Consider the following 12,772-nt stretch of genomic DNA (forward strand, 5'->3'; position numbering starts at 1 on the left):
TATATATAAAATTTTAATATATATCAGAAATTCCTTTTTGACAGTTACATCAATCTATGTAGATAAGATAGATAAAGCTATAATTTTGATCTATCAATAAAAGAAATTATGGACATAAATTTTAAGGGTAGAAGGTATTGCTGGATTGTCTGACTCGCCTCCTGCAGCCATATTGCTGGGTAACGTGCCTGATGAAAGCAATTGCATCCTGTTCCAAACCAGAGGTCAGCACATCTGTTAAGTGAGAGTGAGGATGTGAAATTTCAAGATGGAGAGAACTGGGAAACAATTCTCCACTTCTCCAGAGGAAGTAATTGTTTATTGAAGAGGATGTGTAGTGCAGTGGACTCACTGCTTTTAAGCACGTCTTCCTTTGGTGTCTATACGTCCTGCTGTGCTCATCAGTTTGCAGCTGATTAAAAGGCTAATTTTAACCCCTGGCCTGAAATAACCAATTTATGTCAGTGCAGTTCTGCTAAGAGCAGTGCTGTTTGTGTGTATAAAAAAAAAAAAAAACCAAAAAAAAAATGCTGCCCAAGGGATGTACAGTTGCTGCAGCGAGAGAGAAAATGTTTTGATGTGGGTTTTCTTTATTGTCTCAAACTCTCTTTGAAAACAGTCCACACCTGGAAGCATGGGATCCCGCAGGTAGTAGGGAAGAGAGATCAGTGGTAGTTTGGATACTTGTAGGAATCTTGTGCAGTAGCATTGGGTTTGTCATGGACCAGTGTATTCTTTGAAGGAGTAGAGTGAAATAAGCCATATGTGGAGTCTATGTTTCCAAAGCTAAACTCCTTTTAGTACCTGAGCAAATTGCTTAAAACTTAGGGTCTGCACTACTGTGCAGCACAGAGAATCATTAACTGGGCAGGAGCATTCTTGTCAGGATTATTCCATAGCAAATAAGCGGTTATTAGCAGGACAGACATTTCTCAGTCTTACTCTTGGAGGGGCCTGCTGGTTATTCATCACAGGAACATGCTTGTTCGTGCAAATATAGTTGACAAAACATGAGATTTTGAAGTATGGGCAAACAAAGCTAACAGCTGTGGAGGACAAACATGATTCTTCCTGGTGTTGTAAAACACATGTACTAAAAGATAGTTTACTTTATTTTTGATGTCTAACTATAATGAAGATTTTTGTGTTAAATTGAGGACATTGATGTGTGTTCAGCTCTGCATAAAACCCCTGGAGTTTTCTGGCCAAAATGCTTGCTGAAAGTTGTGGTATAGACTTCATGTAATACTTATTTGAGTAGAGGTATATAAAGACACTCACTGATGAATTATTGAGATAAAAACTATTATTTATGTGTTTTAGGCATTAAGACTGCAATTCTTGTTGGAGGCATGGCTGCACAGAAGCAAGAGCGTGTACTGAATCGAAAGCCGGAAATTGTAATTGCAACCCCAGGCCGTTTGTGGGAGTTAGTTAAAGAGAGACACCCACATCTTTCAAATCTTCGTCAGCTCAGGTAAAGGTGCCTTTTGGACTAACTGCTACATACTGCACTAAGCGTCACTGCATACTGATTGTGTTGACTAACTAGCTAAATAATTTAGATTATGTGGGTTCACTTATTTCTTTGCCAGAGAGTTTTACTGAAATACACAGTGGTTATATTGGTGAAGGGGAATGTCAATTAACCAGTAGCAAAAACCTCATTTTTCCTTTAGAAACCTGACTTTTCAAAAACAAATGTGGAAGGCTCCTGTAGCTATCCCGGCATACCTGGTGTTCCTTCAGTTCTTGCATGCAGAAATGTCCTTATGTGTTTAGCAGGAAAAGTTCTTCTTAAGTGTACTGGATTCTTATTTATCTACGCAGGCCTATTTTTACACTGTGATTTCTATTTGACAGGTGCCTTGTGATTGATGAAGCAGACCGAATGGTTGAGAAAGGTCACTTCTTAGAGCTGTCTCAGTTGCTGGAAATCTTAAATGATTCACAGTATAATCCTCAACGACAGACTTTTGTTTTTTCTGCCACTTTGACTTTAGTCCATCAAACTCCCACAAGAGTTTTGCAGAAAAAGAATGCTAAAAAGATGGACAAGAAGACCAAACTGGAATTGTTAATGGAAAAAGTAGGAATAAAGGGCAAACCTAAAGTAATAGACTTAACAAGGAAAGAGGCTACTGCTGAGACTCTGACAGAAACCAGAATCCACTGTAATACAAATGAGAAGGACTATTATCTCTATTACTTCCTGCTCCAGTATCCAGGAAGAACCATGGTCTTTGCAAACAGCATAGACTGTGTAAAACGCCTCAGTTCTCTCCTCACAGTCTTAAATTGTGATCCTCTTCCTTTGCATGCCAACATGCACCAAAAACAAAGGCTGAAAAACCTAGAAAGGTTTGCTGAGCGAGAGAGGTGAGTTGATGTTCTACTTCTTAGTAGAGAAAAAAATTGTGTAAAGGGTAGTGAGGAGAGGAAGCAGCTCTGTTAGGGTAGGAGCAGGTTTGGGGAGTGAGTTAAGGGTGGTAGTCCCCCACTCATGAGCCCAGGTTATTAACTATTAAGGAAAAGGTTTCACAGGATGGTTGAGGTGATAAACTGGGACGAGTTTAGTGGAAGGCCACCATGGTGGTCAAGAAGCACTGGCTCTGCAAGGGGAGAGGCTGAGGGCACTGGTTTTGTATCACCTGAGAAAAAGACTTGGTGGGGACCTATGGTAGCCCTCTGTTATCTTAAAAGATTATGAAGAAGGTAGAGCCAGGCTCCTCTCAGTGATGCATGGTAGGAGGATTAGGGATAACAGGTGCAAGTTGAAATGAGACATTCAGGCTGGATATAAGAGGTTTTTTTGGTGAGGACAGCCGGGCATTGGAACAGGCTGCTTGTTCGGAGTTTTTCAAGGCTCAGTTGGATAAAGCCCTGAGCAAGCTGGTCCAATGTTACAGCTCATCCTGCTTTGAGGAGGAGATTGGACAAGAGCCCCTGAGGTCCCTTGGAGCCTGAATTATCCTGTGGTCTGGCAGCTCATTGCTGCTGAAAAAGCTAACACTTGCCCCATTTTCAGCTGCATACTTTTATAACCATTCTGCATGCCAACCTGCACTTGCAGAACCAGAATGCAGATCGTTTGATCTTTCTGTAAGTTGTTTCATCTCAATAAGCCAACAAGTTACTAACCACTTTTTTTCTGGGTTAGGATTTTGTGAGTTTAGTTAGATGAATTTAAGTTCTTGAGGGTCAAGGTATCTTACAGCAAAGCAAGAGAAGGGGCAGCTGTGCCTTTCAGCAGCAGTGGGCAGTCATGTTTACCCAGGCAGGCCTGTCATGCCATTTTAAGAATTATTGTTTCCTCCTGGCTTTGGGATGTCCTTTGGGAGGAGGTTGGTGGTCTCAGTACTTCCATAATTCAGAAGCCTCACAGTTTAGTGCTGCCTGCTGTCTGACTGCATGGGAATTTGTACCTTGGTAATAGCCTCAAGCATCAAGAACAGAGGTTGAAGTGCCGTGATAGATCTGCAGTATCCTTGGCAAAATGCAGTACTGATAGCATTGGCCTAGGCCAGACAGGGCATTTTCAGAGACTACAGATTTTCAAGGCAAGAAGAAATCTGTGAAACCATCTATAATGGCCTCCTGCAGATTGCAAACTGTATAATTTTCTCTGCTTTTCTGCTTTGAACCTTGTAGTAATAGACATGCAGTCAGATGCCATAAAATCGTAACAAATTCCCGTTATCTACAAGTAACTCACTTCAGTTGCTGGAAGATTTTTTTGAAATTAGTTGTTCCATACCCTAGGGAGACTTTTCATCTCTGTAGTAGACTCTTTATATAAAAGACTGACTTTTTAAAGTAGTTCTTAATTTCTAGGGGTAAGGAGAAATACTAATTGTCAGAACAGAATCCACTCCCCCACTTACATTTCATTTCTGGGATAACTTACCTGGATGCAACTTGGTAGAATATATTTCAGCCCCAAAAAGCTGTTAATTAAATCTAAAATGCTAATAAAGTGGTTTTTCTCAGCTGGTGAAACTTTAAATAACCTGCCTGTCCTGCCAAAAGATCAACTGTGTTGTTAATTGTATGGTCGTATCAAGATAAAGACATTTTTAAAGACAGCCTGGGCAGAACACTGAAAAATTTAATGAAGGGATGCATACCCCGCTTCCAGGCAGTCAGATTAGGTCATTGAATAGCGATTTGTGGTAGCATTCCTGTGAAGTGGGAGAGAAGAAAAGCACAGGAAAACAGGATCCAGGAAGGCAGTGAATTTCTTTATTGGAAATGGAATAGACCTGCTGAAGGTAATATTTGCATTTTTTTTCTTTACTGAAAGAATTGCTGTTTTGAGCCGGCCTCTGGTGTAATATTGGGTATAATTTTCTTCAAAGGCAAACAAATAGCATATTTCCAGCAGATGATGTAGTACAAATCTGTTCCTTAAGTTGCTGTGGTAGAATTCTAGGTCTCTGTATTTTATGTTCCTTGGCAGATGGTTTAATCTTCAATTTTATGTTCATTAAATGTTACCATTTTCTCAGCTGTGTCCTCCTGACAACAGATGTTGCAGCTCGTGGTCTTGATATTCCCAATGTGCAGCATGTCATCCACTACCAGGTTAAATATTTTTTATATTTTTGCTTTTACTGTTTCGGTTTTGAAATAAGCTTTTGCTGATCCATATCCTGGATGCTTGGTCCTGTGTATAGTATAGTCCTGTGCATAGAGATTTAATTATTATTAATTTAACTGCTTTTAGTGCTTTTTACTTACAGATCTCATTGCTGCAGTGACTGACTGTGGTAGGTAGCACTTAATGAATGTGTGGTTACATATGAGAAATGTCAAACCAGATGTGATTATCCTTGCTTTTTGCTTACCTTTGATGTCCAAAAGTGTCAGATGATGCAGCCCTGTAACTCTTCTCTGAAGATGCACACAATTTTTTCCTGCTTTGCAAATGAAATGACAGAGGCTCAGAAGTTAGGAGAGACACACAAAATACTATGCAAGGAAGAATACTGGACCAGAGAACAAAACTTGTCTCCAGACGTCATCTTTTAGTTTACCTCCAGCTGTGTTACAGGCAGTGTACCCTGTGTATATACAAACAATATTCTCTGGGAACCTCTTGGCTAAAGCACGACAGGCTGCTGCTAGCTTTCCATCGCCAGCTTCATGGTTTTTCTGATAATTCGCAGGTCCCTCGTACTTCTGAGCTGTACGTACACAGAAGTGGCAGAACAGCCCGAGCTGCCAATGAAGGCCTTAGCCTATTGCTGATCGGCCCTGATGACTTGATCAATTTTAGAAAAATTTATAAAACGTTGGAGAAGAGTGAAGAGCTGCCGTTTTTCCCAGTTGAAAACAAGTGCATGACTTCAGTCAAGGTAAAGAAACAACAGTCTCTTGCAGCTTGAGTAGTTGCTTACTTAGATTACTGCGTTGCCTATCATGTTCTTTCCTGATTTTACATGACATTTACTCTTAAGGACCTGGATTCGAAAGCGAAGTTAATCACGCTTCATCTTTTTTTAAACAATATTTGTGATTTGTCCTCAATAACTGGCCCAAGAAGAGTGTTCAAACATACATATGAGTTACACTTTTCTTGTACATTGTTATTTAGAGCTTTTCCTGACTAGGTTCCCAAAAACAGTACAGGAAAGCAAGTATGTTTTGTGGCTGGGGACTGGGATGGCCCTGTTCAGCATATAGTTTAAAGCCTTTAACAGACTAGAGAACAGTGGCAGGTTCAGGGATTTTCAGTGGTCTTCTTCTGGCTCTTCCCAGTTGAAGTAGTGAGTTGTCTGCTTTTCAAAAGATCCCATACTGTGATGCCACAGCTGCCACTGAACCCTGTCAGACCAGGTATGTTCTTTTTTTTTAGGTTATTGCCTGTTCTAAGGACAATTCAGTCATTCACTAACTCACAAGCTAGACAGTGGTTAGGATTTACAAAACAATATAATCAAAAAGCAACTTGTCATCTCAAATAAGAAGCCATTTCATGTCTCAGCATTCTCTTAACAGTTTGGGTGACATCAGCCATGTGCAAATGGGACATTTAAATACTGCATTTGAAAGGATTCCAGCTGGGGTTGGAGTGTTTTGAGTATTGCAGTCATTGAGAACAGAAAGAAAATGCGAGCAGTCAGATAATGCAGCAGGTATCTTCCTCACAGTATTCTGGTTCATGGTCATACAGTTGGCTTGGACTGAGTCCAGGGTCTACCCCAGTGGCAACAGGTGTATTACCGTCTTGGAAATAATGTCAGCAAGTTTCAAACTCCAGGCTTGCTGTAAATGGGGTACTTAGTGAGAATCTTTCAGGAGATGCAGCTTTCTGGAAAAAAAGTAAAAGAATGCTTCCACAGTCACACAAAGAATTTGATTTTTCCCCGCGCACACCTGACCCCCCTACCCACCCTGCATCTTCCCTTCCACCCACCAAGTGTTTCTGGTTACTGAAGGAAATCTGTTGTTTTTAGACTATTTCTTCAGAGGTCCCTTCTGTGTTTCTTAATGAGTAGTTCTTGGCTCTTACCATTCTCTGTCAATTAACGGGCAAATAAATACTGTTTCCACACTTAAATTTTCCTGCCACCATCTCATGATTTTCTCTCCTATCCATAATTATGCTTCTCTCCCCAGAAAAAAATGTCTTTGTAATTGTAATTACAGGACTGCAGCCTTTTAGGCCCTTGATATCATCAGGCCTCATTTACACCTTGCCCTGGGGTTATTCACAAAACCATTGTAGTTGGGACTAATAGTGCTGCTGGACATCTTTGTTCCACCTGCCTGCAGCTGGTAAGAAGGACAGGATATTTTGTCCTATGCAAAACAAGATCCAGGTGCATTTCTGAAAACATGAGTGACTCCATCCATATGGCCTGCAGGACCTCTCTTAGGCCGGGGTGAAGGTAGTGGCTGCCCTTTATTGCTGAGGCTAGTAACTTTAAGATCCAGCTGTACTGTGTAAATATGTAACCTGGAGATTACTGCTAACTGAATCATGATTTGTCCCTGATGTCTCTGAATTGTTTGTAATTATTTGTTCAAAGAATGAGGAGTTAACATTGAGGCATATTTAGTAGTTGAGATGTTGTAGAAGTCAGATTTTGTATCATGGGTCTGAAGAGAAACACTTCAGCAAATGATGACACATCTCCATTTGTGGGGCATCTGCTGAGACACCATCAGGGAGCAGAAGTGTCTCTGCATCTCAGTTGCATGTAATCCATGCTTTCAAACACGGATTCTGCTGAAGTGCCCCACATTTAGACCTGATCATGTCTAAAATGTTCTTTTATTCCAGGAACGGGTGAATTTGGCACAACAGATTGAGAAGGCAGAATTTTTCAACAGTCGGGCAAAACATCACAACTCCTGGCTGCAGCAAGCTGCAGAGGCTCTTGAGATTGATCTTGATGACGACATGCTTATGGGCAAGTAGAAATGCTTGTTTATGGGTATGCTCAGTGGTCCCATAGCGCTGGTGTCCAGAAGCTCCAGCATGGCAGAGAAACTCTTAAAACCTGCAAGGTGGAAGGGGAAGGAGTGTCTTCCTTTGGTACGTGGTGTTTCAGGATGATTGTTAGCAGTAGATAGTGCTGGAGCTGAGGGAGTGAGGTATGACAATTCTGGCAAGTTGCAGACAAGTCCATGTGTCATAGGACAAGAACTGTTCAGCTTCTGACAAACATTTTGGGATACTCTAACAGCCCAGTATGTCCTGCATGAGCTTTGTCCCCTCTGTGTCAAAAGAAAAATCTGTTTCTCCACTTACGCTTATCTCTCCCACTCTCCTGTATTAAGACAGCAGGACAGGAGCCTGTCAGCTGTGTGTGGTAGCACCCAGGAAACACTAGCAAACACCAAAAATTACGTGAGCCATTTAATGTAGGTTGATTTGTGTGGGCCAAATGGCTAATACTTGCATACAAGTTGCTGAGGTTTTTGATGGTTAGAAGTGAATAATTTGTTAAGTTTTTAAAATTAAATGTTCCACAGGCTGTGCTGAGAGAATCTGTAGGGCTGTGAACTACAGTTGCCTATTAGTTCAGTGCCATGAAACTTTGCAATGCTTAGATGCACTGTAAAATGCCACATTGTGTTCAAATTTTAGGAGCTGAAGGTATGATTTCATACTGGTTTTTTAATGGCATGCTGAATAGGGGTGCTGCCTCGGTCACTTCAGCTTAAGCTCTAAGCTGCTAAATATGCAGATGCCTTAATTTTGAAGCATGTTCAGATTAATTTTTTTCTTTCCTTTATTCATGACTCGACTAGCTTGTTCTCAACCACATTGCAAGCAAGCACTAATCATCTCTGTCCAAACTGTTCAGGAGCGCTCTCAGATAATTAGCGCTCTGCTGTATTGTTTTGACACAATCTGAGTATGCTGTGCTTTGAAATGAGTTTTGAAACAGCACATCCAGTCCAAGTGAGTTGTGGCTCTCAAGTGAAACACTTTGTAATTGCCACCCAGAATCTTGCCAGATTCATGCTTGAAAATGTATTCAGTCTCCGATTCTTCCATAGCTTCTTGGAAACCAATTAAAATCTCAAGTCATTCTTACCATAAATGAAATGTCTCTTAACACTGTTAGAAAGGATTTAGAAATGTCGTTTAAATTTACATTACAACAACCTTGATTTAATTCATTCTCTCCAGTCCAGGCCTCTGAGCATACTATCTCCAGTCTTTTCTGTGCTTTTCTTTCACCTATGTTATTAAATCTGAGCACCTCATTGTTGGGGGTTTTTTATGTATAAGGAGGAAAAGGCTTCCTGTTTTACAGGTGCTGAAATTAGGCATGCATAAAGGAATGAAATACACAGAAGCAACTCTGCCTGAGCTAGAAACACTGGGTTAATACTTTGTCTTCTGGGCCCCCTTTCCTTCTGTTCCCTAATCTGTTCTGGGTTGAGAGCCAACGGAATAATTTAATAGAATGATAGCTGGGGTATAGTTACTCAGGAGTAAGGATTCTTCTTGATTTCATTATCTGTGGGAGTTGAGTGACCTTGTTAGAAAGATGATGTTAGCATCTGCCCCTAGCACTACAGAAGCCTGGTGAAAGAGGCCAATGCAAGTTCCTCTCTTGTAACATTCTGTATCTCTGATTTCTGCCCCAAGGAAGAAAAACTAGTGAGCAAGAAGAAAGCCAGAAGCAAAAGATGCTGAAGGGGATGAAAAAACAATTAAAGCATTTGTTGTCCCAGCCACTGTTCAAAGTTCTTATGAAAACCAAGTACCCAACACAGTCTGGAAAACTGCTCCTGCCTCAGACATCAGTGGGTGTTTCAGAATCTGCTCTGGGTACTGTGTCCAAACAACAAGCTAAGAAGAGGAAATCAATAAAATTAAGTTAGGTAACTGAATAAGGTCCCTCGGGGCACCGGAAGCAAAGTCAATCCTTACCGAGGCTGCCAGTGCTATGGAGAAGGTCAGCAAGTAGACATGTAGTATCCCAAGATGTTGTCTGTGTCTTGGTTGTGCAGGCACAAAGCAACATGTTGATTTAAAGGGCTTTGTTAACATGCAGTTAGTTACTGTTGAATCTGGTCTCGTTGGATCTTGTTTTCTACATTATTACTTTTTTTTTCTTACTCTCTGTATTAATAGAAGTTAATTAGTATTTAAATAGTTGTGCTTATTACTCCTTTATGTGAGATGGGTAAAATTCGCTGTGGGCATACTCTAATGATAAAACTTGGTTTGAATCTTAATGTCCCTAGATGAAAGGGGAAGGTAAGCTGTACACAGCCTAAATACAATCTGAGCTGGGAGTAATGGGAGATTTCGCTCTTAGTGCAGCCTATTCAGTGAGAAAGGCAGCAAATATAGGTAGTGTTACCAGCTGGTCTACTATTCTGGTTAAGGAAATCTCCCAGTTTTCTTTCTCCTCTGATAATATTTCATTGTTCTGTTCTCCACTGGGTCTAATTCCATTATTCCTGTGTTAATATGTTTTAGAATGTGCAAAAAAAAGTCAAGATGGCAATGGGTCGGGACTCACCTTGAGAGATGTGTAGAATTTTGAGGAATAAATGTTGCTACTTGTTGTTTTGTCAATAAATATTTGGAGTTAAGCCTGTATTTGAAAACATATCGGAACCACATGACCTTTGATTTAATGGAAAAGGTGATGACGTTGTGAAAGGTCACTTTTGAAGACTGCTTCCTTGTAATTATGCTTTAAAATCATTTTAACCTGAACTGTGCAAAACTATTTAAAGCTATTTTTAAAAATGTATCAGAAAAATATATTTTTAATTTTTGTTAATTACATCTACTATAAAACTCAAAGCTTGTGTCTGCTTTCAGTCACTTGAGATTTCTGCATTCCTCATAGCTGATGCCCTTTGCTCTTAGCAGACAGGGAGAGGGGAAGAGCACCCAAGAGGTAAGACATAGCAGTAGGATCTGTGCTGGTGGGAGCACAGGGAATCTTCACCTGCCAGCTCTATATCGGGCTGGGTTTTTGTGTCTCATACACCACAGAACCCATGTCATTGCCGTGATTGGAAGCATCAGTTTACTCAGGTAGTCAAAGAGAAATTTGTCTGTGGAGTTGAGTGCCACCTCCAAGCACTTGCCAGTTATGCGAGAAGAGCAAACTCTTTACTCTTTCATCTATGCAAATAATTGAAGGCCCCCCTGCTCGCACAACACTGAAGAGTTTTACTCTTGTTCCCTTGCATTACTGAAGAAGACCTGTGATAACTTAAGCATACAGAGCTTATCAATTATATATGAAGCTTTCCTTGCAACACTGTCTCATGCCCTTTGGAGTGGAGGGGGGAAGCTTTATGGGGGGAAGAGATGGTAAGATTCTGTTTCTTCACCCATGTGAGAAGACGACAATCTTTGGGAGTTAATGTGACGTCTCGCCATGGGTACTCAAACCAGTACACATCTGAAAAACAAAAAGAAGAATTTAAAGAAAGTTCCTTGTCAGGAAAGCTGAAAAAAAGAATTTAGCAAAGGCAAGCATGTCTTCACGCCCTTTCTGTGCAATTTTAATCAAGTTCTTACATTATGGAAAGGAAACTTGCATTTGTTTTGCAGCCCTGAAGGGACTGGAGACCAGGTGGGCCTTTTCTGCATGTTGTGCTGAATTTCTGCTTACAATTAATCAGGAAAAAGGTTGTATCTTGACATAAGAGCTCTGCATCTCCTCCCTTGTCTGAAAATCTGCATGAAGCAGGAGAGTTTTTGCAATTTCTAATTCCACGTGATCATGAGAACTGAATTCAGGGCCATTGAGAGTATTGTTGTTTCCTTTTCATCATTCTGTGAAATTTTTCAGCTGCTTCTGTTTTACTGTGTTTAACAACCTAGTTCTCACACTCCTACCCCTCTGTCTGGCCCTCAGCCCACTGTCTTGCTAAGTCTCCCAAAGATGGAGACTGACACTTCTGCCCTCCTCCTCACCTTCTTCATGCTTGCCTGTGGCATGCTCTGATGCTGGTTTTCTCCTGCAGCCTCTGATGTGCTCAGCATGAGCTCTCAACGCTCAGTCTACCGATGCTGCACCCCCACAGGAGCTCAAGCTGAGCCTGGACCCTAAAAATATCTCAGTGTCTTGATACTTGTCTAGAGCTCTGAAAGCTCCCTTGTGGCTGCCTGCTTTGCGTGTTCTTATTTTACTAGTATACGATGAGTCTTCTATCTAGAGGAAAAACCTTGTTCTTGCTTTAGATAATTTAAACAAATTATTAAACAGTAGCTGGAAGAATTACCACTTAGCTACCCTCCTCCAATGTGAGCTAGGTTACTGCAGGATGAGAGGAGGGCAAAGAAGAATGTTTTCACCGACTCCAATCATTAGCATGTGTATCACTGGTGTAAATCAGACATGAAGAGTTTTACATCAAGTACATATGGTAAATTAATTTTAGGATTGAATAAAATTTGTAGTATCAAATGGTTTCTGGAATGCTCTGCTGGCACAGCACTTAAATGCAGGACTCAAACAAGTAATCTTGTGTTCTGTGGCAGCTTATGTCTGTTAAAACAACCCATTAATTAAAGGACCAATTAAGTCTATTTCAGCTATCAGAGCAACTTCGAAGTAGATTAATAGTGTAAGTTCAGTGGAATGTTGGTAGGGGTCAAGCTGATACTGAGCAACCAAGTACTACGTAACAGAAAACTGAAACCTTAATAGCTTCTGAGCCTTCATTTTTCATTTTGTGAATGTGTGGGGCCAGCTGACCTCATCCTTGCTGTAGAGTCCCTGGTCAATCATATACCTGTCATGAGAAGGAAGAGTCCCTGTAGTGAAAGACATCTGCCAAGGAGATAATTTGGACAGGATCTCACATATTGGACAGCAAAGTTTCCTGACATTCCCCTACCCTTTTCTTTCTCTCCTACCCTGTATGTTAATAAAACAGCAAGTTAGCGAAGCAGAAGCTGGAGTGCTGCCTTGCCATATGCCAGCAGCCCAGGCACATGGCTAGCCATGTGGCATAGGGGAGATAATTTGCACCATACTGAGAAAGGGCTGGATACTGCATGCTTACCGCAGTCCGTGTATCCAGGTCCCTAAAGGGAAAAGAAGGTAGGAAAAGGAGCTTTCTGGTGATCTCACCTCATACTGCCTGACACCATGAGGAAAATCTGGTAAGAAACACTGTGCTTTCTTGGGTGTCAAAACACCCACTGCTTTGTCCTGTGCTAGCAGGGTGTGTTCTGGATGCCTGAGTGATTCCAGATTGTTTGATAAATGGCTTGGAGAAGGAAGGAGCTCAGAAGACCAGGAGTTGAGTGACTAGTAACAGACTGCTA

The 12,772-nt window shown here is 41.1% G+C and overlaps 1 protein-coding gene across 1 annotated transcript; it reads left to right on the forward strand.

Moving 5' to 3' along the window:
* Positions 1–1,323: 1,323 nt before the first annotated feature.
* DDX24 (DEAD (Asp-Glu-Ala-Asp) box helicase 24) lies at positions 1,324–9,348 on the forward strand (the record flags this gene model as incomplete). The annotated part of the gene is made up of 6 exons (XM_010131146.1): positions 1,324–1,477; positions 1,864–2,379; positions 4,509–4,584; positions 5,169–5,357; positions 7,289–7,422; positions 9,117–9,348. Coding segments are annotated over 6 exons (1,301 nt in total), but the record flags the coding sequence as incomplete, so codon positions are not given.
* Positions 9,349–12,772: the final 3,424 nt, after the last annotated feature.

Source organism: Buceros rhinoceros, unplaced genomic scaffold (assembly GCF_000710305.1).
Source record: "Buceros rhinoceros silvestris isolate BGI_N320 unplaced genomic scaffold, ASM71030v1 scaffold19302, whole genome shotgun sequence".
Lineage (NCBI taxonomy): Eukaryota > Metazoa > Chordata > Aves > Bucerotiformes > Bucerotidae > Buceros > Buceros rhinoceros.